Here is a 27,786-nt window from a genome sequence, read left to right as displayed (position 1 = left end):
TTACATTTAAACTTGAACAAGTACCAATTAAAGTTGGTTAAGTACTATATTGATGTTTCAGAAGTCACAGGCTTTAATTTTTCAAAGAGAATTTTGAGAGATTCCTCATTCACTCACAGGACTTTCACACATTAGAAGATTCCACATGCAAGCATATATACAAGGGATTAACATGATATGTAGCATGAATGTTCTATTTCTCTACACCAGGGCTGTCAAACTCACGGCTCATAGGCTGGATGCATCATGTGCTGGCCACATCCATACCCGGTTTAACGAAGGGGAAAAAAGTCATTATACATCACGTGACAAGGCTGTGACAAAATAAGTTTGACACCTCTGCTCTACACCTATAATCTAATATCCTGATTTAGCTACTGATCTTCTTACTAAAAGGTTGGTAATCACATAAAGTAAATAACAGAAGTCTTTTACCAAACTTACTGGAAGTGGCCCAGAACCCCAAATTGCTTCTTAAATATGTGACCTCTCTATCAAACAGCTCACTTTCCTTACTGCCATAAATTTGAGCATATTTCAGCTTCTTTCATCTCAAACCCAAATTAAACATGTTACTCTGGAAACATATGTTTGCCTAACAATAAAATAAACAGTACCAAGCCTTTGGATTTACATTCAAGATCAACTATTTTACTATAGTACAGCATCTTTCCATTACAGTAAGGATGGCCCAGGTGTTATTAAATATATTGGAACCATGCAGAAACATCTGCTCACATTTAACAGAATTAAAACTTATAGATTTTCTTTGTAATAGTTTTATTTATAATACAACACAAATGAGAAGGAACAGTGTATTTAAATATAACAAGCATGCAGCTTTACTCACAGGCTAAAGTAGGTCTGCTTCCAATTGCCAATTTATAATAATGCAGTGCTTCTGAAAACCTGTTGTTCTCCTGCAACAATAATCCCCTGCGTTTAGCAAAGAAAAGGAGAAGACAAGAAGATAGTTGCTGAGAATAAAATTATGAAAAATGAAATATCAAGAATCATATTTACAGACAATGTACTTGAGAAAGAAAGAAACATTTCTAAGATTTTGCCATTATATTTTTAAAATAACAAGGATCATTTTGAAAGAAAGAAAAATGAAAAAGAATCATTTTTGTCCTCCAAAAATAGTCAAGTTATGCTATTGTAGAGTTCTCCTTCCTTGAAAAGGGTTGAGAAAGTGTTTGTCAAGTGAAAAAAAGGAATTATACAAATTTCACTATATTTTATTAAAACGGCTGCCTTGTCACTTAAAAAAGAGAAACTGACACAATATGCATATGATATAGAATGGAATAGATCAGAGTTATTATTACCCTTTATGAGCTTGGTAAAAGAGGCCAATATTCTGATAAACAACTAATTTTCCAAAATTATTATTCAGCTAGAGCTTTGAAATCTCTTTAAAGGGTTATAATTTGAAATGTGAAAATCTATTTGCATTCCAAGAGGAGTAATTAAAATACATCCAATAAAGCAGATTACAATATATATTTATTTTAAAAAGAAAAGTGTAAGATCAGGCTGAAGCAATCAATAATAGGAAGAGGGTATCAAATGGCTTCCATAAATTGTAGCTATAGTATTGCTCAAATATTGCGATGTTCTTCAAAGAAGACTGGTCATCCCGTAGTCAGAGAAGGAACCAGGTTTTCTAACAGTAAGTAGTATAAAATCTGTTCACCATTGTGTATAAAGTATAGAGATCATTCTCAACTTACAACCAATCATTTAGTGCTCATTCAAAGTTACATAAGTGCTAAAAAAGTTGCTTATGACAAGTTCTTGCAAATACAACATCTGCAGCATCTCTTCAGTCAAAATTCAGGAGCTTGACAACTGGCATGTATTTATATCAATTACAGTACCCCTGGGTCACAGGATTGCCATTTGCAATCTCCCAAGCCAGCTTCCCACAAGCAAAATCAAGAACAGAAGTTGGATTTACTAAATTATGCAATTCACTTAATAACTGTAGTGATTGTGATAAAAAGGTCATAGAAGGAGGCATGACTTATTTAGCAACCACTTCATTTAGCAATGGAAGTTCTAGTTCCAATTGTAGTTGCAAATTGAGGACTACCTGTAATGTATTTTATTATTCAGATGTGATTTTCATGAGGGAGAACAATTGAATGGGTAAGATATCAATCCCAGCCAGGCTGAAAAATATACTGTGTGGGGCATGTGAAATGTTAAAAAAACCCCACTAGGAATAAATCCAAAGGGCAGGGAGATTGCACTGATTGGTTCTATCAGATTAGAAGTTGTGGTTCCAAATATTATGCTTTATTTTGGCTAGCCCTCTTCTCCTATATGCTGATGTTGTGTCTATTATGTCTGTAACTCATATGGGTATGTACCATATCATTCTATTGCTCCAGGGAACTCCTTGAAAATAATTATATTTATAACTCTTTGTCTTTCTATTGCACCAGAGAACTCCTTGAAAATAATTATTCTAAAACAATGTTTTAGTACTTTCAAGAAAGTGCTTTAAGTTTGCAGCAATCCGGTAGATCAACAGACAACTTATTAAGCAACTTAAACTTTCAAATATCTATGTGTTTATTTTCAATCTTCCAGTTACTGGACCGATCAAATGAGTGAACTTAATGTAAGAGCTCAAAGAGTATCCCTTACAATTATCAAATATGCAAGTCAACATGGCAACAACTACATCTCAGCAGCAATTAAGTTATTTAAAGCCACAGTTTTGGATCTGATGCCATATAGTACCCAGCTGGGTATCTACAAGGACACCTCTCGAATCAATCAAATCAATCCAATAAAAATTTCTAAAATTTATTATGTTTGCTCTCCATTTGAGTCTTAATGTTCAAACAGATTTAACAGATTAGCAGATAATCAGAGTTGGAAGGGACCTTGTAGGTCATCTAGTCCAACCCCCCCCCACCCAAGCGGGAGACCCTACACCATTTCTGATAGATGTCAGTCCAATCTCTTCTTGAAAGTCTCAAGTGATGGCGCTCCCACAACTTCCGAGGGCAAGCTGTTCCACTGGTTGATTGTTCTCACTGTCAGAAAGTTTCTCCTTATTTGCAGGTTAAATCTCTCCTTGTTCAGTTTCCATCCATTATTCCTTGTCTGGCCTACAGGCGCTTTAGAAAATAGCTTGACCCCTTCCTCCCTGTGGCAGCCCCTCAAATATTGGAAGACTGCTATCATGTCTCCCCTGGTCCTTCTCTTTACTAGGCTAGCCATGCAACCATTCTTCATATGTTTTAGTCTCCAGTCCCCTAATCATCCTGGTTGCTCTTCTCTGTACTTTTTCTAGAGTCTCAACATCTTCTTGATAATGTGATGAACAAAACTGGATGCAGTACTCTAGGTGTGGTCTTACTAAGGCTTCATAGAGTGGTATTAGTACCTCACTTGATCTTGATTGTATCCCTCTGTTAATACAATTTAGGATTGCATTAGCTTTTTTGGAGGCTGCTGCACACTGCTGGCTCATATTTAGCTGGTTGTCCACTAAGACTCCAAGATCCCTCTCACAGTTATTGCTATTGAGCCTGGTTTCACCCAGTTTATATGTGTCCTTTTTATTTTTCTTGCCTAAGTGTAGGACTTTTCTCTACATTGAATTTCATTTTGTTAGATACGGCCCAGTGTTCTAGTCTGTCAAGATCCATCTGGATCTTGAGCCTATCTTCTTGGGTGTTAGCTATTCCTGCCAGCTTAGTATCATCTGCAAATTTGGTAAGTTCTTCTTCTATTCTCTCATCTAAGTTGTTAATGAAGATATTGAAGAGTACTGGGCCAAAGATGGAACCTTGTGGCACCCCACTGCTTACTTCACTCCATAAAGACTTAGACCCATTAAGGACTACTCGTTGAGTACTGTTTGTCACCCAGTTGCGAGTCCATCTAGTGGTGGTGCTATCTATTCCATTTTTTTCTAGCTTACCAAGAAGTAGGTTGTGGTCTACTTTGTCAGATTGATAAATTGAAGATCAATGATCATCTGATCATTGTGCATACAGTAGAACTTCGGGTCACGAATGCTTCTGTTCATGGCCAAATCTGGTGATGACCAAAAATTTGAGAAAATTGTTGCTACTGGTCGTGAACAGATCTTTGGATGCCGATCAGTACAGCCACGGTGATTTTCCTTCCCGTGGCAATTTCCCCTTCCATGCATGCGGAGAGGCGCATGGGCAGTCAGTCTTGCTTCTGTTTGCTACCAAATTGGATTGTGACCGAAGTCCTGTAACGGATTACGGTTGTGACCCAAGGTCCCACTGTATGTATAATAATTTGTACACCAATTCACAAAGCAGTACCTATATACAGAGATAGGCATATATTACACAAACTTTCTTAAATACTTAAGTCTCTTCAAGGTATAGTCTTAAATTCTAATCTCATTCTAAAATGCACAAATTTCAGCAGGCAAAAATGTAGATTAAACTCTGCTCTAGAAATATCCCAAATATTCAGGTATGAATGAGACCCATTTTGTTCCTTGGGGCAGATGCGTGGTCCATCAGCAGTATGATGCATTTTACTTTGCTTTCTCCTCCAGAAAAATCTACCCAAGACTGTGATACTTCCACTAAACCTAGATCCAAATCTCATTAATTTAACAAAACTAGGTTGGCTGAACCTTGGGTAGAGTTATACAAAGTCCTTTTACCATATGTGACTTAGACTTCTACTGTATGTGATAAGCTGCTGTTTATATAAGCTACTGTCCTAATTGAATGTTGTGCAGCCCAGTAAATCTTTACACTGCGGATTGTTCTTGTACTTTACAGTGATGATAATCTGAGCTATCAATCAGATTTCCTAGCTCAACTGACAATGTGCTAGTGCCAAAAGCTATAAGAAATGTATGGCAGAGGTACTGCAATTTTAGCACTACAATTAAGTTCTGGGGCATCTAGAGATCCAGTTGTTTTTTGGCAGGAGCTTGAGGTTTTCAACAACAGGTTGTGGACTTTTTATTAATATGATTGATGTGGGGCAAATAGATTCTGGCAATAGTGCAGGGTGTTCCACTGAAATGTTCAATTTGCCAGCTGTGACAGGTAGCTTGAATGATTCATAATAGGACCAAGTCCATTGATGAAATTGTGCAAAAAAATCTGAATTCTATTGTGCAAAGGCTGTTACATTACTACTGGAAAAGATTGGCATGTTCTCCCTTGTAAGGCTGTGACAGGTCAGGAGTGGGTTGCTCTTGTCCTAGCTGCTTCTACCGAGTCTGTCTAAAAGGCTGATTAGCCTAGCTCCGCCCACTCTGGGTGGCTCCTCCCAGTTTTCGACTCAGTCCTCAGCCAGGATGGACACAATTCACTGCCTCTCCTGCCTTTATATTCAAAAGGCAGCCTCTATTGCAAAATTTTCTTCAATCTCTAAAAAAATCAGGAAAAAAAGCCTCAAACTTCAAAAAAATGCGGCTCCAACTCTCAACTGTTTATCAGAGCCGCACAACAGCTGAGAGATGCTCCAGCACTCCAGAGTAGCTGGCAAGGGCCACAGAGCCATTTTCGGGCCTCCACGGCGAAGAGGAAGCCGCAGGGACCAAGCAGCCATTTTGGAGTATGGGCAGCAGCAGCCCACACTATCTGGAACCGCGGGGCTATTTCCAAGCCTCCATGGTGAAGAGGAGAGCTGCGATTCAAGTGGCCAGCCCAGCAGCTGCCCTTGCGATCCAGGGAGCAGTCAAAGGCTGGGAAATCTCCTTTGGGGTTCCTCAGTGAAGCAGAAAGCCTCATGGCCAGAGGCGGCTATTTTGGTTCTCCTTGTGCGAGCGGTGGCTATTTTGAAGGTCTTCTAGGCCTGAAGCAGCCATTTTGAAGAAGCTACGCCTGCTTCTCTACTACTCCAATGCCTGGCCAGCACTAGGCCATCAGCCTCTTGTTGTTGCTAGGCCTGAAAACAATGAAGAGTAGGCGCTATTTAATCTATTTCATTCCAGTGGGAGAACCTGTCCCTATCTCCGAAGTAGACCAGGGCCCCCAGGCTTCAGGCCAGGCCTAGTCTATATTTAATAGCCCTATTAGGCCCTAATGGGTATGAGTCCCAGTAGGAGGTGTTAAAGCCTCCTACTGAAGTTGCATAGGACTGAAGAAGAGTGGTTCATGGAGGTTGGGGATAAAAAAAGAAGATATCCCTTGGCTTTTATAACTGAAGAATCCTTCGTGTGTTGTCCTCCTTGCACAGGACTGTTAGTCCAGAAGGCCTTCTGCAGTCAAGATGGTGGATGCCCCTGGAAGCAGCAGGGACTCCAGAGAAGCAAGATCCCACAGGGCAGCTCCATCTGCTTCAAGCAGCAAACAGGGAAAGCAGCCAGATAAGGCCTCTAAGGTGGACAAGGAAGGCTTCCAGGCACCAGAAGATCATAGAGAAGCATATTGCCAAAGTGCAAAAGGCCTCTAGGACAAGATCTCCAGAAAAAGAAACTTCTGCTTCGCATCAGTGAAGTTGACATTCAGGATCAGGAACCTGGACCTTCCTCCAGGACCATAGCCCAACTTGGTCACCTGATGCAGCTGGAAGGTGTTGACTTGTGGAAAATTGGAGTCCTTAGCACATCATCCTACAGTCCATAGATTCCTCAGAAGGGAGGCTAATCTTTGCCCTCCTGTAGTACACAGGTATGCTATGTGGGATTTGTCTAAGGTGTTGCAGCCCCTGACTAAGGCTGGCTAGCATGCATCTACTTACTCTGAAGGTAGCCTTCTTGGTGGCAATCACTTCAGCCAGAAGAGTATCGGAGTTGGTCGCTCTCTCAGTTTGCTCAAATCTCTGTATCTTTCATCCTCACTGGATTGTTTTGAGGTTGGATCCAGCATTTATCCCCAAGGTAAACTCCTTGTTCCACAGGTCCCAAGAACTGGTTCTTTCAGATTTCTGCCCCAAGCCAGTTCATGATTTAGAAAAAGCTTGGCACATCTTAGATGTGCGTTGGGCACTGAAGGTCTATGTCAAAAGGACACCTGACTTCCGCAGAATGGAATCCCATTTTTGTTCCTTCCAACCTGTTACATTGGGGAAAAAGTGTCTCCATCCACAGTCAGCAGGTGGATTAAGTCTTGTATATTCAGAGTGTACTCGAGTCGTTCTCTACCGGTACCCAGAGGTATTACGGCTCATTCCACTTGCAGTGCAGCGACAACTGCGGCCTGGGCAATGCAGGCATCAATTGAAGAGGTCTGCAAGGCAGCCACGTGGACATCCCTATCTCCTTTCATTCGCCACTACCATCTGGATGCCTTTGCTTCAGTGGATGCTGCATTTGGCAGAAGGGTATCTGCAGAGAGCTGTCACGGAGCATGGGGACCAGAACCAGTCTTAAACCCTCCTGAGGACAATCCAGGTTTGGTATGTCCCACTGACCTGTTGCAGCCTTACAAGGGAGAATGGGAGTTGTTTTACCTGAACGCCATTTCCCCTTGTAGGCGAGACAGGTCAGCCCCACCCTAATGGAACTGGTCCGTACTGTGGGCTGATGGGAGGGGGGACCCAATAACGGTCTCTATTTGTCTTTTTCAGAGGCAGTCCTGTCTGTCGTGATGGTTTTGCCAAAAGCTGGGAGGAGCCACCCAGAGTGGGTGGAGCTAGGTTAATCAGCCTTTTAGACAGACTCAGTCCAAGCAGCTCGGACAAGAGCAACCCACTCCTGTCCTGTCTCGGCTACAAGGAGAAATGGTGTTCAGGTAAAACAACATGCATTTTATGTTGTTAAAAGGCTATTATTTGTTAATTCTGGCAGACAGAATTAATATGCTATTAAGGGATGAAAATATAAAACTTGAAGTTTACTTTTTTATCCATAATAATTGCACATGGTTGATATAAAGTAGTGGTAGTTTATTTCAGATTCAAAATCATATCAGAATTAGGATACTGAAGTAAGCACAAATTATTTTTCATTTGTTGTATAATATGTATTTAGAATTATTCTTTGATAACATATTCTCTTTAAAAATTTGCTTTCCATTGAAAGGCTGTATTGCTAAGAATGTTAGATAAATTGCTTTTCCATATTGAAAAAGCTAAGTTTTGCTTTTGAAATATTCAGTATAATGCACTGTATTATATCATGTTTATTTTACAAGTTTTTAATCTATTTCTTTTATTAGCAGACCTCAGAATGAACATTTTGCTTTTATTAGCAATTTTAATATTGGCAGCCAGTGTAGCAATTCAATTTTATGTTTCCCTTCTTTTCCACAATGCAAGTATTTTTAGAGCTCTTTCACTGGCTATTTAAAATCTGTATAGATGCAAAATGAAAAGCAGATGCAAGAATGACTATTGAATTCTAGTAAATAATTAAATATTTATTTAATATTGTTTAGTAAACTTTTATTAGAACAATGTAATGCCCATAACCTACATGTTTTCAATCAGCAAAACGGGGAGGGGATGGAAGAGTAATATCTTTAGAAAGTAAAAATCCCTATTTATCTTCCATATCCTATTTTTTTTCTGATGCATCCAAAGCAAAAACAGTAGATAACTTCTGTTTTATTTATATACTTCAAAAGGAAAATGTTTAAAAGAATGTGTATGTGTATGTCTCTGTGTGTCTGTGTGTGTGTATTTCCTTCCTTCCTTCCTTCCTCCCTCCCTCCCTCCCTCCCTCCCTCCCTCCTTTCCTTCCATGGATACAAATACATAGGTATGTGTATGTGTTCTCAAGGATATAAACATATATTTACATGCTCAGTCTAAGCACCCCTATATGCACAACAGATTGGGTGTTGGTTCTTACCTGATACGCCCCTTCTCGGCGAGCCGCGAGGAGCATCCAGAGACTGGGATGTGCTTCTGAGTCCTCTTCTTGCAGGCTGAGCTTTAGATGAGGAAACGCTCCGCCCCCTCACGTGGTATCGCGCAGCGTCTCCCCAGTTTTTTGCGATAACGAGAAGAGAGGTTATTAATTCTTTCTAATCTACTATTGGCTCCTTGGCTGAAGCAAGAGTCCCCACCAGACGGAGAAATTAGGGTGGGGCTGGATGCTCCTCGCGGCTCGCCGAGAAGGGGCGTATCAGATAAGAACCAACGCCCATTCTCCCTCGAGCCGCTCGGAGCATCCAGAGACTGGGACATACCAAAGCTGGGCTGTCCTACGGGTGGGACTCCGTCTGGCCCGAAGGCCCCTCCGGATCACTGATGACCCTCTGTAAAACCCGTCGGCCAAAAGAGGCCTCCGCTGAGGCGTACGTATCTATTTTATAATGTCTGATAAACGGGGACGGAGAGGACCATGTGGCTGCCCGACAAATGTCAGCGATGGGGGCTTGTGTGGCCCAGGCCGCCGAGGTGGCTGCACTTCTGGTGGAATGGGCGGTTATTCCACCCGGAGCGGGCAGAGAATGGGAAAGGTAGCACCTCGCAATAGTAGCCCTGATCCAGCGACTGATGGTGGAAGGAGAAACCTTAAGCCCCAGTGACCTGGGTTGAAAGGATAGGAAGAGGGATTCCGACCTTCGCATGGATTGAGTGCGCTTAATATATATACGCAAGGCCCTTCTAACATCTAGGGTGTGCCAGAGGACCTCCCTGCCCCTGGAGGGCCTAGGGCAAAAATTTGGTAGAACCAGTTCCTGTGACCTATGGAAGGGAGAGTTAACTTTGGGTAGGAATGTGGGGTCAGGACGAAGGACCACCCGATCAGCGTGGAACACACATAGATCGCTCCTAACTGACAAAGCTGCTATTTCCGAAACTCGACGAGCAGAAGTAATAGCTACTAGAAAAACTACCTTAAAGGTGAGAAACTGAAGGGATGAATCCCTCAAAGGTTCGAACGGGAACGTGTGAGAGAAACGAGGACCTTGTTGAGGTCCCATGTGGGGAACCTGTGAACAGTGGGAGGGCACAGGTTGGTGGCACCCCTAAGGAAAGATCTAATTCGGGGGTGATGAGAGAGGGAACCGTAGTTATCACAGGAGACCACGGTTGAGAGGGCAGAAACTTGTCGTCTCAGGGTGTTAGGTGCGAGCCCCTTACGAAGGCCTTCCTGAAGAAATTCTAGGATCTGAGCCACAGAGGGAGAGAGGGGATCAACCTGAGACCCGCTACACCACTTGCAGAACCCCTTCCAAGTGGCATCATAAATTCGTGTAGTGGAAGGTCGCCTGGCGGCCAAAATAGTGTCGATGACTTGACTCGAGAGATTCTCACTAGTCAGACGGATCCGCTCAACCTCCAGACGGCTAACTGGAGCCATTGAGGCTCCGGATGCAGAAGGGGCCCCTGAGAGAGGGAGACCCTGTCTGGGGGGATCCTCCATGGGGGCGCTACCGATAAATTGCGGAGATCCGCAAACCACGGTCGCCTGGGCCAATAGGGAGCCACCAGGAGAAGGTCTGCCCTCTCCTGAAGAAGTTTCTGTATTACTCTGGGAACTAACGGGAGTGGAGGGAAGGCATATAGGAGCCCTGGGGGCCATGGGCAGCGCAGAGCGTTGTGATTCTCCGACCGGTGAGATGGATACCGGGAGAAGAACCGTGGAAGCTGAGTGTTGGACGGGAGGCGAAGAGATCCACCACCGGAAGGCCGAATATTCTGGACGCTTCCTCGAATAGGGATGGATGGAGACGCCATTCTGCCTGGTCCACCGTGGCCCTGCTCAGCCAGTCCGCCTGAGTATTGTCTACTCCGGAGATGTGTTCGGCTTTTAGTGATAGGAGGTTGGATTCTGCCCAGCGGCAAAGGCGCTCGGCTTCCCTCATTAGCTGGATGGACTGGGTGCCGCCTTGCCTGTTGATATGGGCCTTGGCCGTGACGTTGTCCGTGAGAACGAGGACGTGATGTTTGCGGATCTGAGGAAAACTGCGCAGGGCCAGATGGACAGCGTGAAGCTCTAGCCAATTGATGCTGCACCTCTGCTCGGATGGCGACCATCTGCCCTGTGCCGAGAGCGAGTCGAGATGAGCGCCCAACCGGACAGGCTTGCGTCCGTAGTGACGGTGAGTCGTTGAGGTTCCGCGAAGAGGTGGCCTCTGTTGATGGCGGGATTGGTCCACCATAGAAGAGACGTGAGGACCTTGGAGGGACCCTGACTCTGGCCTTCGAGTTGCTTCTTCCGGATCGTTGGAACGGGAGCAGGAACCACTGGAGGGATCTGCTGTGTAGACGGGCCCAGGGAATAATAGAGATGCATGACACCATTTTGCCCAACAATTTAGAGAGGTCCAGTAAGGCCACCCTCCTTGAACGCCTGATCTGTTTGACCAGGGCTTGAATGCTAAGGAACCTCTCCTGGGAGAGGAAAACTCTTTGAGAAACCGAATCAATTATGGCACCCAAGTGGTTGATTCGGGTGGAAGGGGTAAGGTGGCTCTTTTGCCAATTGACTAGGAACCCGTGTGCCTGTAAGGTGGAGAGGGTGACCCTGGTATCCCTGACTGCCTGGGATTTGGACGGGGATAGAATAAGGATATCGTCCAAGTAGCAGTGGAGGCGGATGGGAACGCTCCTGAGATGAGCCGCCAGGGCCGCCAGGACCTTGGTGAAGGTCCGGGGGGCCGAGGCCAGTCCAAAGGGAAGGGCCACGTATTGATAATGAAGGCTATTATGACAGAACCTGAGGAATTTGAAATGGGAAGGCCTGATTGGAATATGGAGGTATGCCTCCGAAAGATCTATGGAAGATAACCAGTCTCCCCGCCTGGTGCCTAAAAGAATAGATTGCAAAGTGTGCATTTTGAATCTACGCTGGATAAGGTGACGGTTGAGCCGTTTCAAGTCCAGGATGGCTCTCCAACCCCCAGAGTGTTTGGGCACCACAAAGAGATGGGAGTAAAACCCCTTTCCTCTCTGATCCGGAGGGACAGGTTGAATGGCCTGGATGTCAAGAAGATGATGGATGGCAGCATCCATTAGTGCACGTTTGGAGGGATCCCTTGAGGAGGGGGATGGGAAGAAACGATCAGGGGGAGCGGACCTGAACTCCAGGGCGAGGCCAAACCTGATTGTGTCCCTAACCCATGCATCGGAAGTGGATATGTCCCATTGGGCGGCGAAGTGGCTGAGGCGGCCGCCAATGGGGGGAGGAAGAGGCTCTACCTTCTGCGGTAGGGCCTTCTTCCCGATCCCGAAAGGGTCTCTTGTAGCCGCCACCGCGCCTGGATCTGTCGCCCGGGTCCGTGCGGTCCTGGGATCGGAAGGAAGGGGGTCTAGGGTATCTGGGTGGGAAGGGGGTTGGTAGAAGGGGCGTGGAAAGCTCCTCCGAAAGGGCTGAGAGCCCCTGGCCTCCGATCTTCGAAAAAGGGAGGGCAGATACTTTCTCTTACTGCGGCCCTCGACCAGCAGTGGTTCCAAAGCTGGGCCAAACAGTTTATCTCCCGTAATGGGAGCAGTGGCCAGCTTGACCTTATTCTTTACGTCCGCCTGCCAGTGTTTGAGCCATAGCATGCGTCTAGCCGTGACGTGCGACGTGATGGCCCTGGAAGAAAATTTTACCGACTGGTAAGTGGCGTCAGCCGAGAACTCGGCTGCAGCCACTAACTTCGCTATATCCTGGTGAGCTCTGAGATTGGAAGCAGGGATGTGGTCCTTGAGCTGACGTAGCCAGCGGATAGAGGACCTCGTGAAAAATGAGGCGGCCGTAGCTGATTTAATGGCCCAGGCATCAGATAGGTGAGCCCTGCGTAGCGCCTGCTCCGCCCGCCTGTCCTCAGGTTTCAAGGCCTCTAGGGCCTCACTAGGGGTAGAGGAGGAGGCTAGACCCACAATGGGGTCATCAACCTCCGGGATATTCAGAAGGTTAGACAGAGCCGAATCGAGATTAAAGAATCTCTTGTCTTGGCTAGAGGGAGTGGGAGGGGTCCCTGAGGAGGTAAGTTGCTTCGCTACCAGATCTACGAAGATGGGAGGGGATGGGATGACCTCAGCTTCCAACACTGGTTGGGTGAAAATGGAGTCTTCCGGGCCCTCTGGGACAGGGGGTTTCCGCAGTGGACTGGGGAAGAAGGCCAGAGACATTCTTGGCCTTAAGGAGGAGGGACTTGAACATATGCGGTTTGAACAGCCCCCAAAGGAGGGTTGGTCGGGGAAGGGTCCTCGTCCTCCGACATCTCCCCTCCATGATGTCAGCCTCTAAGAGGGGTTCACTGTAGCGGGAGGATCCCATCCGGGAATCCTCTTCCTCTTCCCTGAAATCCCCAAAGTCCCTTTCCTCCTCCACCTGGGCCCCAATCGGAGGAGGGCTGTCCCTCTGAGAGAGTACCTGATCAACTGGGGGGACCGGTTGTGGAAGGGATCTGATTGATATCGAGTCGTGCTCGGAGGCTCGCGGAGAGAAGCCTGATCTGGTCATGTGTTGTAGTCCCTCTGCTATGCCCTGGCGGATGGCTGATTCCATCCAAGCCCTGATGTGAGGTGGAACCTCGGAGGTAGAGGGTTCATCGTGGTGCAGACCAGCGGCTGTGGGTGTAAAGGTGGCTTCGGGGGTCCGTCTGGTCAGAGGTCCGGGGGTCGGAAGACCCTGAAGCGAACTGCGCCTAGGTAGGGAAGAGGGGTCTGAGGGGAGAGATTGAGCAGAGGTAGAAGGGTTTGGAGGAGGAGGTATTGACGGCTCCGAGCGGGACTCCCTTGAACGCCGGTCAAACTCTTTTTCCAACGCTTTGTGGCGCCTTAAGGCGTCACGTTGGGCGGCCTTGGAAGGTTCCTTGTCCTGTCTAGAGCCCTTAGGTTCCTTGTCCTGCCTGCGCAAGTAGTGGGACTTTGCCTTAGCCTTCAAAGAAGGACGTTTAGAGGGATTGTCGTCTGCCATGTTAGATACAAATACTATCAAAGGCGGTTGGCTCGCCCAGATCAGGCCTGGATGAGGCCGGGTGAAGGTGAAGCTGGCCCTCTCCCCCTTTTGGAATTTGTTGTGTACAGAGATAACAGTAAGGTATCTAAGAAATATAGTATGTACAGAAAAATAGATACTCTAATTTGTAATTCTTCCTTTTCCTTTTGATTGATTTTTTATCTTTATTATGCTTTTGTACCAAATGTATATACAGGTTATCCGTATATATTTATATATCTACGAAAAAATATTATTGTACAAAACAAAAATTATTATTATTATTATTATTATTATTATTATTATTATTATTATTATTATTATTATTATTATTATTATTATTATTATTATTATTATTATTTTTAATATATTCCTTTTGTATTTGTATTAAGTATATATATATATATATATAGATTTCTTTTTTTTTTTTTTTTTAAACAGTAACCGTAACAGTGAGAACTTCGTATATCTCAGTACAGGCCAATCAGTCAAATAAACACCTGAGGCCTATGGTAGAAGAAAGAGCCTCTGGCAGCAGGCCTCCAGACAAGAAAAATAAAACCGGAGGGGGGGGGCTGCAACTTCGCCCCGAAAACGGGCTGCGGGAGGCCAACAAGTAATAAAAGAGCGAGCCAGGTGGAAGAAATGGGCAGCTAAGCTTTGACCCAAGGCCTGGGGCTCCAATTCACCGCAGCTAAGAATTTCAAAATGGCGCCCGACCACGATGCGGAGCCAAAATGGCGGCCGCAAGCTGAACCGTCGGGACGCCTTCGGGACGGAAAGGGAGGGCTTTGCTGGTCAGCTCAGCGCCTAGGGCCCTAGGGGCGATGACCCTCCCGATCGGCGTTTAAGGTGGGGGGGAATCCAGCAGTAAAAGAAAACGCGTGCCACGAGGCAACGCGAAGGCAGCGAAGCGATCTGATAAGGGTGGGGGGGGGTCGCGCTATCGCGCTGCGAGCCCGCAGCTTTGCCCCAAGGACGGGGAAAATTTTCCCTTAAGTCCAGACCCTTTGCGCAGGAGGAGGAAGGAAAGGCAAACCTTATCAAGACGAGAGGGTTGTAATAGGAAAGAAATGTGCGATCAGCCAAGGAGCTCTCTGAAACACAGCCTGACTCTTCGAGGCTGAGCAAAAGACTGGGGAGACGCTGCGCGATACCACGTGAGGGGGCGGAGCGTTTCCTCATCTAAAGCTCAGCCTGCAAGAAGAGGACTCAGAAGCACATCCCAGTCTCTGGATGCTCCGAGCGGCTCGAGGGAGAAACTCATTGTAGCTAACTTTGATGCTGTTACTAATTAGTTTGCAAGAAGATACTGTCAATCTCTTTAATTATCTTCTCTCATGTACATGAATGCAACTATAGTGCCTGAAATTGCTGTTGGGATAGCTGCAAATATGATATCTCCTGCAGAAGTCATGCTTGGATGATTATATCTTGTCTTATTAGCACAACCCTTTTGTATCTGCAGAAAGACAATTTTTATGACCTACAATGCAGACAATTTAATTAAATATAGTTTCTGATTTCATCTGAACCATAAACTGATGTTTGCTATATGACTACCATATAACACTGAATTACAACTTCCTTGTTGTGAATCTGACTATCACAGATTTCAGGTTGCGTGAAATTTAAAACAAAGATTATTTAAGTATGAATACAGCAGTCTCTATGTATAGACATAAAGTTCACACAACAGCTTAAAATCTCTGGACATAATAAATAATACATAAAATACTATTCTTTTGGTGTGTGTGCATGTAGAGTTTTACATAAGCATTTTAATAAAGCGACGACCAAGTCTAATAATAATGACTACAAAGTCTACATCCATAAGCATCTTCAGAGACTTCAAGCAACATCAGGTCTTCAGTCCATTAAGTAATTGGAATTGTAAATTTATCTTTCCAGTGTGGAATAATAAGTCTCTTTGCAGTAAGAATGAAACAGAGAATTTCTGCTGTCCAGCTGTGGAATCACAAGTAGCTGGTGTATAAATCAAAAGAAGTTGGCTAAAAATATTAAAAATATCCCAATTAATATATGTATGAATTCCTAGACAATCATATGACATTGTAAAAATATGCAATTCTCACTTTCTGAATCACCAACAGCATTATTAATTATTCATTTCTTTTCTAAACCAATGTGATGGATTATAACTAGTATATTTATAGAATAAGCTATAGTATAAGATCTATTTAAATTTTTGATGCAGACATAAAAGCAGTCTCTTGTTCTTTAAAAAAAATGGGACTCTCCAGTCCTGTATTTCATTCGGTCTTCACAATTGAGGTTTTTTGCCAACAACCATAATAAAAACTGATTGGTAATACTAAAATCTGGTATTTAGGTGTACTGAATCTGAAATTGTTGCTGCTCCAAATTGAAATGTCAGTAGATATTGCTATTATTGCTACAGGGTGGCAAAAGAAAATTATATTTCTTCTTTAACATAGGAAATGATAAAAAAATATCAATATTACTCAATAATTGATCTAAAGTAGAAACATAAGATTAAATCCAAGATTCCATATAAAAGTTTGTTTAAAAAAACAAATTTAAAATATGGTTTGCCTGACAACATTGATTTAGGATAGGGCAAAAAGAATCAAAATGCAATTTTTGAGAAATAGTATGGCACAATGTTCAAATCAACATACTGCAGTATTGACAGAAGTTGTATTACAAACAATCCAATTAATTAAAATCCTTATGCATGCATATTCCAAAAAAGGCTTGGGAAGGATAATTTATACTGGATGAAGCCATTCAAAATTAGCATGAGACAGAAGATATGCAGTGATATAATTCAAAAAAAACCAAAACTAATTATTAACTGCAACTGCATTTTGAATGTCCATCTCCACCTAGAAAAATAAAGATGAATATATATTGCCTAAAGTACATATTTGGCAAATCTGAGATTGAAATGGGTGAAGATTTATATCTTTTTAACTTGATCTTTTGAACTGCTTCCAGATCCTTGAATTTAAGCCAACATTATTGTGGAAGACAAGATAAAATATAAATCAATTTTAGTAAGATTTCCAATAAACGTGTACTCCTCTACTGATCCCTTATCAATATCCCATGTTTTAATATTTAACAATAGTTCTCTTTCTGAAGCTTAACAATGATTCAAGAAACAATCTCTTCCCTGTTACTGCTCCTCTAAATTAAGAAAGAACAGGAATGAGGCTATTTACAAATGACATTTAAAATGAAGTTTTAAATTACATCATTCAGTACCTAAATATTCAATCGGAGGGTAAAAGGAAATAGCAATAGCACTTAGATTTATATACCGCTCCACTGTGTTTTACAGTCCTCTTTAAGCAGTTTACAAAGCCAGCAAATTGCCCTCAACAATCTTGGTCCTATTTTTAGTGATCATGGAGGGATGAAAGGCTGAGTCAACCTGGAGCCCCATCAGGATCAAACTCCAGGCTGTGGACAGTTTGCCTGCAATACTGCATTCTGACTATTGTGTCACCGTAGTTGTTCAAAATCCATTTAGTCTATATGTCTGCAATATTGTGTAAGCATGATTACCAATGAAAATGCAGGACAGAAGGAACCAAGGCCTGAACAAATAGGAAGGAAGAAAAATGGTATGTTCCTCTATCTTTCTTTAGCCATTTAACTGTAGCTAAAGATGAACTGGGTTTTATTTACAACGGTCCCTGCTTTTTCACATACATACATTCTTTTTCATCCGTTCTATGCAAATGCCTTGATTGTTGGAATAAACAAAAAGTTGGGATCTATATTCAATAGCAAGTAAATATTAAATAAAACATTAAAATGCAGAAGCATCTGAAAAAAACTTACACCAATTATCACAGTTTGAAAATAATACTGTACATCACTGATAATGCTCAACAGAAAAGTTCTACCTTTCTGACTTTGCAGAACAGCTTGGGGGGAGGGGAGGTTCCACATGAGTGGTGGGCAAGTGCACACAGCTCCATTTGCGCAAGTGGAAGACACAAGTGCCCACCCTCTGCACAAACGGAACATTCTTCCCTGCTGCATGTGCCCACTTGCCAAGGTTACCTCTTTACATCTTTCCCCGTCTTTGCCGTTTCAGTTGAGACTTTGTTGACTCTTTCAGCAAAAATGAAACAATTGTTCAAAGCATGCCATTGAATATTTAATCTCTTTCTCTCTACAATAGCTTTTTCTGGGCGGACAAAATGAGGTGGGCAAGTAATCATTCTGGCTGCTCCTAATCAATTGCCAAGTATGTCACAAAGAGTAACCAAGAATAAATATTATTGTGGAAGAAGAAATATTTCTCAAGCCATGTTTTAAGTTGTGCTTGCAATTATTTTCGTGTGTGCCAAAAAGAATTTCTTCATTTTGTATACAGAAAATCAGCATTAACTGTAACTTTCAAGCAAGCTTCTAAGTACACCACAATACAGCGATCTAAATAGACTGCCACAGTGTGGAAATTGGTTTCCAAATCCTTGTTATAAAGAAAAGCTGCCATTAATTTACCAATTGAAGTTGATAAAATAGCAATCTCAACTGCTGTAGTGCCTTGGGCCCTGCTGGTAAGTTCTAGACAGCTGGATCTGTGGCAAGGTGCTGGGTTGAATCTAAAGGGCTATTCATAAATACAACACCCCACTAGATCTTCTGGGAAATTAGCTGCTATTTCACTGCAAAGCAGAGTCAAAATATCTGATGATCTGCTAGATGTGGAGAACAGAAGGAAATCTGTCTATGTTGGAGTTTGAAATAAGATTAATGAAAGGTAACCAAAGGCAAGAGGAGAGATGAAAGATAGAGGGAAAAAATAGCTAAATATAATTTGCATTTCCTGAATCTTAATAAATGATTTAATTCACAGACACATATAAAAAGGAAGCCATATATACTTACAAATTATAAAGCATATCAGCCATGTTGCTGCGGTAATACAAGGCATTTCTATAGGCGCTTTCAGCTTCAGAAATCTTACTCTGGCTCTTCAAAACATTTCCAAGGTTACCCCATGCTGCCAAGAGAAGAACATAGTATTGAGATGGAATTGCAGTCCAATTATACACAATTTAATATCTGAATAAGGAGTTCTTATGACAAGACCTAACAATCTTTTCTCTGATTCAGTTTCAAGACCTCAGCCCACCCCATTTTCATTAGATATGCTATTTCATATACTAGTAATAACAATACACATTTTGAACCACAGCCACTGTTTTAATTCCCAAACCCATATACTCTCAATATATTTTCAGCATCACAAATTTCTTGCAATTTCTACACTGAAATATAGGAGCAATTTTTTTCATACATGAACTATTGGGCGCTGAGTATGCAAGAACAAGAAATGCTGTGTTATACATACTATTAGGGCCAGTTTCATGGCTTAGGTTCATTGCTTTTTTATTTGTATAGGTAATGGTTATTACAGGTACACTTGAATTGGTTACATGAATGGTTACAGGTTATAGTTAGTTCTCAGCTTACAACCACAATGGAGCCTGAAATTTCTGATGCTAAATAAGACAGTTGTTAAAGTGACTTATGGCTCATATTTTCTTGCCACTGGCAAGTGAATTATTGCAGTTGTTAAGTTAGTAACTCAGTTGTTAAGTGAATTTAGCTTCACCCATTGACTTTGCTTGTCAGAAGCCAGTTGGGGAGGTTGCAAATTGTGATCATATGACCTCAGGCAGTGCAACTCTCATAAATACATGCCAGTTGCCAAGCCCCTGAATTGTAATCACATGACCAAGGGGATGCTGCAACAGTCTAAGTGTGAAAAACAATCGTAAGTCTTTTTTTTCAGTGCCATTGTAACTTCCAATGGTCACTAAACAAATGTTGAAAGTCAAGGCCTATCTGTACTTGACAGTCTCTTCTAGGGGGAGAAGCTAATTTCTACAGGCAGTGAAATTGCTAACAAAATATGCAATTAACTATATACCCTGTGTACAGTCTGTTGCTTGATTGCTATTTTATGGATTGGAAGAAATGCCATCTACCACATTTGCAGATTTTGCAAATGATACCCCTGATTTTGGCAATAGAACAAAAATATTTTTGTTTTATACTCTATGGGCTTTTTTTCTGGACATACATCTGTTATTTTATTGTTCTATTTTTGTGTACTAATATAAAGTACACAGAGTTATTGGGAATTGGCTCTTCCTAAAATCCATGTAAATAAAGGTCCTAATCATAATGGGAGGGAAAAATGAAAACAATAAAAAACCTTAACATGATCAAAATAAATCCCTGGGAGGGCGGAGCTGGCGTCGCAACGATACAGCATGCGATCTTGGAGGTCTGAGATCGCTGCCGATATCTTTGCTCCTGGACGGTCCAACCGGATCTAAACCGTCCCGAAGAGACTGTGAATGTAAAGAGCGCATCCTGTCAATCCCAGGGACACTGAAAAGTCCCTGGTAGATCCAGGAGAAGCTCTTTTTGCCAGTGGCAAAGAGGCAGGCGTTAAAGCTGCTGAAGTTGGGACAGCTCCGAAACGAAAGAGAATGGAAAGAGAAAGTGTGCTGGTTTTCTTTACTTTAAGACACCCTAAAAACACCCTTAGGACACCCTAAGGAAAAGAAAGAATCTGTAAAAGTTTTGACAGAAGTGATTAAGCGGTGATTTTAAACAGGAAGTGAAGTAATCGTTTTATTTTTTTTTCTCATTGCTGGATTTTCTATACATGATTTTATATTTTGAAACTGGACTGGTTTTTTTTTTCTTCTTCCACCTATTCTTTCCCTCCTTTTTGACTTTATAATATTCTAGGCTAGAGACTCCCTTTTAGTCATCTTTTTAAATATCTTTTTCCCTTTTTAATTAATTTTTATTATATCTTGTTTGGAAAAGGAGGGGGAAAGTGAAAGCAGAAGAAACTTTGTAACACTGCCAACTAGAGGCTTGGAAATATTCTATCTCTTTTTTTCTTGACCAGACAAAGCTGAGAAAGAACTTGGGATTACAATTGGTTATTTCACAAGGGGATTAAGATCTAGAAGAACCTGAAGATTTTGAATTGTCCAAAATGAGTAGGACCCTAACAGCCGCTGGTTCCTCAACTTCTACTTCTTCCTCTTCACCATTTGGAGGAAAACGTTCAATACAGACAAAGTTACAGCAAGAAAAAGAACAGGAAAAAGTTACCCTGCAGATGATTATGCAAGGAATTCAAAATATTCAAATAAGAACAGAGAATATTGAAAAGAGAACAGAGAACATTGAACAAAGAAAAGAAAAAACTGATGAAAAGGTGGAGAACATTCAACAAATGATGATGAAGTATGATGAGAGATTCCAAAAAATTGAAGAAGAAGATAAACAAAGAGATATGAAGATTGGAGATATTGATAGCAGATTAACTGTGGTTGAACAAGATAAAAGTGGGATGTTGAGATGGGAGATGGACAGATCAGAATTTTATCTCAGATTCCAAAACATAGAGGAAGAAAAGGGACAAAACCTAGCTGAGATAATGATAGAAATATTGGCTGAAGCTCTGGAAATAACTGAAGAGAAGATGATGGATGGAATAGATGAGGTTTATCGAGTCTTCACAAGATATGCGATGAGAAATAGCTTACCAAGAGAAGTTCACATCAGATTTACAAAGAAAGCCATTAAAACGCAAATATTGCAAGTGGCAAGAAAGAAAACATTGAAATATAAAGACAAGGAGATTGTGGTCCTGAAACAAGTACTCAGAAGAGTGAGAGAGATGAGAAGAGAATACCGATTTCTGACCAAAACGCTACTTAAAAAAGAGGTGAATTATAGATGGCTGATTCCAGAAGGTTTAATGTTCACATGGCAAGAACAGAGACATAGAATTGACTCAATTGAGAAAGCTGAATTATTTTACACAGAATATTTTGGAGGGAAAGAGGAGGAGGCAGAAAAAGAAATGTCATTAATTGAATTCCAAGAGGACTGCCAAATGGCGACTGAAAAAGAAGAAGGTGCAGTAGGTGGAAAGGTGGAAGTCAAAGAACAACGTGAACCAAGATCTACGAGAGCTGCTAAACCTAACTACAAAATATAACCATGGAAGAGAAAAAACTGATTACAATTAACATAAATGGACTCAACTCAGCTGTTAAAAGAAGGAAAACTTTCCATAAATTAGAGAAATTAAAATTTGATATAATCTGCCTACAAGAAGTACATATCAAAAAGAAATATGAAAAAATTGCTGATACAGCCAAAACTAGGGAAAATATTTACTTCTTTGACACAATGTAAGAAAAGAGGAGTGGTTTTATACATTAAAGATATTATCCCAGCAAAATTGATCTGTACCGATGACGATGGAAGAATACTAATGGTGGAAATAATGGACAATAATATGAAAACACTCCTGATTGCAATCTATGTCCCGAATGACAATCAAGAAGAATTTTATAAAAAAATTACATATGAAAATAATTGAACTGGACTATGCTAATATAGTTATGATGGGAGATTTTAATGGAATTGTAGATAATAAACTGGACTACACAGCACAGAAAACAACAAAGCAAAACAGAAAAACTCTCCCTAAATCTTTTTTTAAAATGATAGATGAAATAAATTTAAAAGATACATGGAGAGAAAGAAATGCTAAGACTAAACAATACACCTTCTATTCAAATAGACATTTATCATGGTCCAGAGTAGATATGATATGGATGTCAACAGAATTGTTAGCTAATATTCAAGAAATAAATATTGAAACAAGTACTTGGGCAGATCACAATCCAATGACAATTAAATAGAAAGGACAAAGAAGAAGATCTAGATGGACGTTAAATAATACTATATTAAAGGAAAAAGACTTCACACAGTAGATGGAGAAAGAACTGGCTTTCTTCTTTAGAGAAAACAAAAAAGAAGATACATCAATGCAGAACGTATGGGATACAATGAAGGCAAATGCCAGAGGTTTGATAATAGACTATACAAGGAAAAGAAATACCATGAAAAGACTAGCCTCTAAGGCATTAGAGGATGAGTATAAAGGACTTGAAAAAGAGCTACAGAAAATGCCACAGAAAAAGGACATTAAGTTAAAAATGGATATAATTAAATATAAAATGGGTCTAATAAAAAAAGAAGAACGAGCACAGAAAATCAGAGGTACGAAACAGAACTACTTTGAAGATGCAAATAAACCAGGTAGGTGGTTAGCATATAAATTGAGAAAGGAGAAAGAATCAAGGAAAATACTGCAATTAATAGATGACCAAGTTTGCTATGATAGTAAAGAGAAGAAGGAAATCACACGAGACTATTATGGGAAACTATACACACAAGAGAATATTGATGAGGAAAGAGTTAAACAGTACTTACAGAGTGCTAATCTACCCCAGATACCTAAAGAGATTGAAACAATGTTAGAAAGCAATATAACAATGATGGAGTTAACTGAAGTACTCGAAAAGCAAAACAATGGAAAGGCACCAGACCCAGATGGACTTCCGGCAGAATTTTATAAAACATTACAAGAATCGTTGAATCTTCCATTGCTAGAAGTTATGAATGAAGTTATGTTAAAGAAGAAGATACCCAAGTCAGGTCAGAAGCTTATATTACACTTGTTCCAAAAGAGGAGGCCGATCCATTACAAATTAAGAACTATAGACCTATTTCCTTACTAAATGCAGATTATAAATTTTTTTCCATGGGTGGATTTGCAGCTGTATTTACAAGGTTAGTGTACACAGTTTAGTCAGCCAAGCACTTGCTATCAGTTTTGTGGCTCTGATAAAGTTCATAACATTGTTCTCCAGCTCTAATTATTTTGTATCTGCAAGAAATTCATCTTTCATCCGAATAGGGAGATACAAAGACCAAAGTCTCTTTCTGCACTCAAAGGTGCCTCAGATACCTAAGTCATAAAGCAACAGTGCCAAACATTAAAGATATGGCAGTAGATATAAATATGTAAGTACATCTATTTAATATTAGATGTGATTGAGGTAATTCCCCGTTAGGAGAATGAGTGCACACAGGGAAACATAGTGAGAGTAGTGAAGAATAACACACAACTAGCACACAGATACACTGTATAGTAAAATGTAGGCTTTTACTTCCAATAAAATGGTTAAGCAAAGTTCAACAAAACAGTCCAAGTCATTCATAGTTAAAGCACTCAGTTTTCAGTCCAGGGATAATCCAATATCAAAGTCCAGTATCAAAAACAGTTCAGTAACAGACTCACATCAACGATCAGCAACAGTCAATACAGGAACAGCAACACTCTCCAGAAAAGGACAACAGAATAGAACAACCTAGGTTTCTGGCTCCATCTTATGGCCGTTTGAGGAACCACACCCAATTACAATTTTAGCATTCCCTTAAAGAGACAGTATTAAAATGTCTATCCTGGTTTATATATTTCCAACTCAAATGTTAGGTGACTTACATTCCTAACAGATACCAAGAACAATTTAAAATGATCAAATTACATATTTTGATCTGAAGATCACACATCAAAACTTTCACACACTAGATAGAAAATATATAATAACTATATTTGAATTACATTCAGCATAGTTTATCAAGTATAGTTTATACTTCTTTAGCTAGAAATAACTTAAAAAATCAAACGAGACATCAATTAATCTACTTTACAAGAATTATGAGTACTCAAGAAGTCATAATTTGGCTGATGTGGGCATCAATAACAATGTGTATATCAGCAATAGTTTAATCTCATTAGAAAGACAGGAAGGGGCATAATTTAGAGCTCACAAGAATATGACAAAATATATACCCATGAAGGCCATTGAAAAAGACCAAAGTCCACAATTTCTTCATTAATGAACAGGCCAGCATTTTTACTTCTCTGTGAAGCATTTTATAGAAACCATCTTTATTAGAATATAGTATTACAATTTATAGTCACATGACTGCACCATATGAAATCCAAGATCTTTTTAAATGAGAATTATTGAAGAGCATAGTATAATATGAATAAAATTAGTAATAATTTGCATTTAGTTATTCTTGCAACCGTTTCCTTATTGTTTATAGAACAGAAATAAAATTCTTAGGAGAGAATATGGAATATTAAGCCAATAAAACTGTAATCAGTTAGAAAATAAATATAATGGATGCAACTTCCAATTAAGCTACAATCTTAAGTAATGTTAATTTTATTTGAATTATCTAGTTGATTTAATTTAGTTTTCTAAAGGGTCTTTAAATTGAGAACTTAATATTTAGAAGTCAGAATTCTGAGGAGAATAAAGGTAAGCTACATGGACATAAACATTAATTACTTTCTGTGTCTCTCCACATTCACACAGCATGTTGTTAAGTGCCAGCAAATCCCACTTGAGCACGTATTAGGCACTCCCACCTTCAACCTATTCAATGTCTTCCAAGTAATGTAGGAAGATCAGATCCCTCAGCCATGTTCTCTTCTGAGATTATTCCTTATTCCATAAATTCTCTCTTTCATCTTCTAATTGCTCTTGCATGCCTTCAAGAATATTTGTTGTTGGTGTGGGTTTGAGGCATCCTGTTACTATGCATATTGCATACTGCTTCAGTGACAGCAATGTCAACTGGTTTTGCGTATGATAATTCTATCAAATTAAATGTTATCTCCTACATGGTGAATTTCTTTCTCTGATATTTTGCTAATATTATTTGATAAACATTGTTACACTGTTTCAAAGACTGGTTCTATGTGGATATTTCTATGTTTTTTAAAATTTCTTTAATATTCTTTTTAATTTCTCAAAATATATCATTATTTAAAATGGGTTCATCAAAGTAAAATAGATAAGAAATACATTTTAGTTTCATTATTGTTAGTCATAGCGATTTCCCACACTGCTACCCAATTTCCTGGTTATTGACTGCTAGTAAATTATGCTATACCATTATTTTTCTGCCTTCATACCCTATTAATTGAATAAGATTATTTGATCCTTTGCGACTAAACTACAAGCCAACCATAAAATATTAAATATTGTCTATGTTTAGCTCAAAGCAACAATATACTATAACTGAATTTAAATATGATTTGCTTATATAAATTTATGATATAATACAGCTGATATAAATCAACTTATCAAAACAAATGCTCTAAAAATTAATAAATGGTTTCCACATGTTCAGTTCCTAAATTTAATAACAGATATGCACGCATATATAAATACATATCAGAAAATATCACAAATGTTCATTTTAACTTAATTCTGACAACCAATAATTCTTCCAATGTCCATAAAATGCTTTCATGAATGATAGCATGCTTATGGTTTGATCAACCTGTCGGTGGTCAGTTTCTTCAAAGAATTATGACCAATTGGAACTTCTGTATACAAGTCAATTGCTTCATAAGTCTGAAAACCATTTTACTTACACGACTGTCATTTTACTAGGCTTTCAGCAAGCTGGCAATAAATACTTGACACTATCAGTCTTTCAGCCGACACTGAACTTTCTTAAGTAGCCATATTTACTATTTTCCCAAATTCAAAAAGTAACTAACAATACACAAACCTTACAGAGTTGCATAGTGGCGAAACAGGCGGCTAATAAATTTAATAAAGTAAATAATAATAAATAATACATGTCACTCCTTTGAAAGCAAACAATATATCAAATGGGAAAAGAATAGGCATGAAACTGGTATAGAGTTAGGCATCTGAATCCTCACTGTCATTTGTCCTCAGCTGGTGATCAAAGTCTTTGTCCATAACCCTTTAAGACAGCAGTTGTTTCAGTATGTTCTTCTCTGTATATCTGTGGTGATTTTCAGTGACAATAAGCAAACCTGTGAGTCATGCTTTTGAATAGTTCATTAGTATCAGTTCACTAAACTCATAAATAAACATCCTACTATTAAATTAGGTACTGCAGTACAGGTTAAAACAGCCTTATCATTATTTTACATGCTATTATTAATTTTTGTCAGCTATTTGTGTACCCAAGCATCTTGATTAAAACTTGTTCTTCAGATTATTTGATTCTTTTTTTTAATCTATTAATGGAGAGCTCTTCTGGGTGAACATTGTTTATCTATCTGATAAGAATATATAACTGGGACAATATGTGTTGGTGGAATTGGCAGAGTTAAAGAGCAACTTGTTGAAAGGTATGTATTTATTTTTTGGGGTGGGTTAACAGTTAATACTTTTTTACTGTTAAAAAATACTGTGAACAGGTATTGGGTTGATTTGATTGATAGATAATAGATTTGTATATTTGAGATATATGTTAAAAGAATGTGATGTAATTACCACAGATAACAACAATGATCTAATACATATCGATTTTACAGAAGACAATGTTGAAAAAGCTCTACGCAATCTAAAACCATCTCTATCTATTGGACCGGATGGAATATGTGCCTACTTCTTAAAAAAGCTATCCACTGCCATAGCCAAACCTCTAAGCATAATCTTTGAAAAATCTTTCAGGACCAGCTCCTTGCCTAACCTATGGTCACAAGCCACAGTCATCCCCATCTTCAAAAAGGGAGACCCAAGCCTAGTTGAAAATTACAGACCAATCTCCTTATGCTGCGTCACCTGTAAAGTCATGGAATCAATTATTAACCAATCCATCATCCTCCACTTAGAGACAAACAACCTACTCTCCAATAAACAATTTGGTTTCAGAAAAAAACTATCCTGTAATCTGCAACTCTTACACTGCAAAAACATATGGACGACACAACTCGACCAGGGCAAAGCAATAGACGCAATCTACATAGACTTCTGTAAAGCCTTTGATTCAGTGGTACACGACAAACTACTCCTAAAAATAAAATCCTATGGTATCTCTGGACAACTGAATAACTGGATAGAAGCATTCCTGGCAAACAGACAACAAATGGTCAAAATTGGGAGCGTCCTATCAAATTCTGTACCTGTCAATAGTGGTGTCCCCCAAGGCAGTGTTCTAGGACCAACTCTCTTCATACTCTACATAAATGACCTCTGTGATCATATTAAGAGCAATTGCGTTCTTTTCGCTGATGATGTAAAGCT

At 40.3% G+C, this 27,786-nt stretch overlaps 1 protein-coding gene across 2 annotated transcripts in view; it reads right to left on the bottom strand.

Moving 5' to 3' along the window:
- The window catches only part of TMTC2 (transmembrane O-mannosyltransferase targeting cadherins 2), a 205,555-nt gene that overhangs the window by 46,424 nt on the left and 131,345 nt on the right, over positions 1-27,786 (bottom strand). For both annotated transcript variants that reach the window (XM_026667680.2, XM_087968041.1), the window contains 2 exons: positions 18,689-18,803; positions 851-936 (listed from right to left, as the gene is read on the bottom strand). In XM_026667680.2, coding sequence (XP_026523465.1) covers positions 851-936; positions 18,689-18,803 — 201 coding nt within the window. The remainder of the gene's footprint in view (positions 1-850; positions 937-18,688; positions 18,804-27,786) is intronic.

Source organism: Notechis scutatus, chromosome 6, assembly GCF_049901735.1.
Source record: "Notechis scutatus isolate UNSWTSFEM ecotype Mainland chromosome 6, rNotScu1.2, whole genome shotgun sequence".
Classification (NCBI taxonomy): Eukaryota; Metazoa; Chordata; class Lepidosauria; order Squamata; family Elapidae; genus Notechis; species Notechis scutatus.
The sequence above is the reverse complement of the archived record's forward strand: the minus strand, read 5'-3'. Positions and strand labels throughout refer to the sequence as shown.